Source organism: Lagopus leucura, unplaced genomic scaffold, assembly GCF_019238085.1.
Source record: "Lagopus leucura isolate 7727_CA_CO unplaced genomic scaffold, USGS_WTPT01 34013-0_obj-0_obj, whole genome shotgun sequence".
In the NCBI taxonomy this organism is placed as follows: domain Eukaryota; kingdom Metazoa; phylum Chordata; class Aves; order Galliformes; family Phasianidae; genus Lagopus; species Lagopus leucura.
Genome location: NW_024967770.1, coordinates 10,802 through 12,058, shown reverse-complemented (window position 1 = coordinate 12,058; position 1,257 = coordinate 10,802). Strand labels below are relative to the sequence as shown.

At 67.5% G+C, this 1,257-nt stretch overlaps 1 protein-coding gene across 1 annotated transcript; it reads left to right on the top strand.

The window, feature by feature from the left end:
- Positions 1 to 65: 65 nt before the first annotated feature.
- LOC122193298 (piwi-like protein 2) lies at positions 66 to 1,045 on the top strand. The gene is made up of 3 exons (XM_042894041.1): positions 66 to 343; positions 414 to 521; positions 594 to 1,045. The coding sequence occupies exons 1-3, from the start codon at positions 90 to 92 to the stop codon at positions 748 to 750; spliced, it is 519 nt and encodes a 172-aa protein (XP_042749975.1). The 5' UTR covers positions 66 to 89; the 3' UTR covers positions 751 to 1,045.
- Positions 1,046 to 1,257: the final 212 nt, after the last annotated feature.

The following is a 1,257-nucleotide window of genomic DNA, read 5'->3' as shown; positions in this document are numbered from 1 at the left end:
GGCGGGGACGGTGGTGGACATCTCCCCCCCCATCCTCATCTCCCCCTTCTGTGTTGGTTCCTGGATCCCGACCCCTTCTGCTCCCGCAGATGAACCACTGCCTGCCCAAGAAGATCGTGTTGTACCGGGACGGGGTGTCGGACAGCCAGCTGGACACGGTGCTCAAATACGAGATCCCGCAGCTGCAGAAGTGCTTCGACACCTTTGAGAGCTACAGGCCCAGCATGGCCGTGCTGGTGGTGCAGAAGCAGGTGGGCACCAATTTCTACTCCGTCTCCTCGGAGCAGCTTTCGGCCGCGCCGGCGGGGACGGTGGTGGATCAGGGCATCACCAGCACCGAGTGGTGAGTGGGGGGCCGTGGGGCCGGGGGGCCGGGCGAGGGGCGCGGTGGCCGCGAGCTGCGCTCCCCGCAGGCAGGACTTCTTCCTGCTGGCCCACCGCCCGCGCCTGGGCTGCAGCGTCCCCACGCGCTACGTCTGCGTGCTCAACTCGGCCGGGCTGAGCGCCGAGCACCTGCAGAGGTGAGGGGCTGCGGGGGGCCGGGGCCGGGCCGCAGGGTGGCGCGGTGCTCAGGCTCCTCGCGCCGTCCCCAGGCTGACGTTCAAGCTGTGCCACCTCTACTGGAACTGGCCGGGCACCATCCGCGTGCCGGCGCCCTGCAAATACGCGCACAGGTTGGCCTTCCTGGCGGGGCAGGTGCTGCAGCACGAGCCGGACGCGCGGCTGTGCAACAAGCTCTTCTTCCTTTGAGCCCAGCCGCGCGCCGCTGCCGTGTGGCTGCTTTCCGGGCCGGCGCTTCGTTTGGCCGCGCTTTGTGCCCCTCGCAGCCCCGCTCTCCCCCCCCTCTCTATTTTCCGTCCCCTCTGCCGGCCGATAGCGGGCAGGAGATAAGGGGGGACTTTGAGTCCCCTGCGCTCCGCTCGCACTTTGGAGGGCGCTGCTTTTCTCTGTTGGCTTTTTCTTTCTGCCGTTGCTTTTGCTTTTCCTGCCCTTCTGTTGCCGTTGGTTCCCGTTCCCTCCAATAAAGCTGTTCCTGGCAGCGGTGCTGCAGTGGGGTCCCGTGCTGCCGCCCCCATCCACAAACGGGACGATTCCCCCCCCCCCCCCCGTTTTCCCCTGGTTAATGATTCACTGCCCGCAGCGGACTTTGGCTGCAGCTGTTGTGGGGCGAAGGAAGAGCGGGGAGGGGGTGAACGGGACCCCCCCCAAACGCCCCCCACAGGTGCACGGCTGGAATGCGGCCCCCCCCCCCACTCA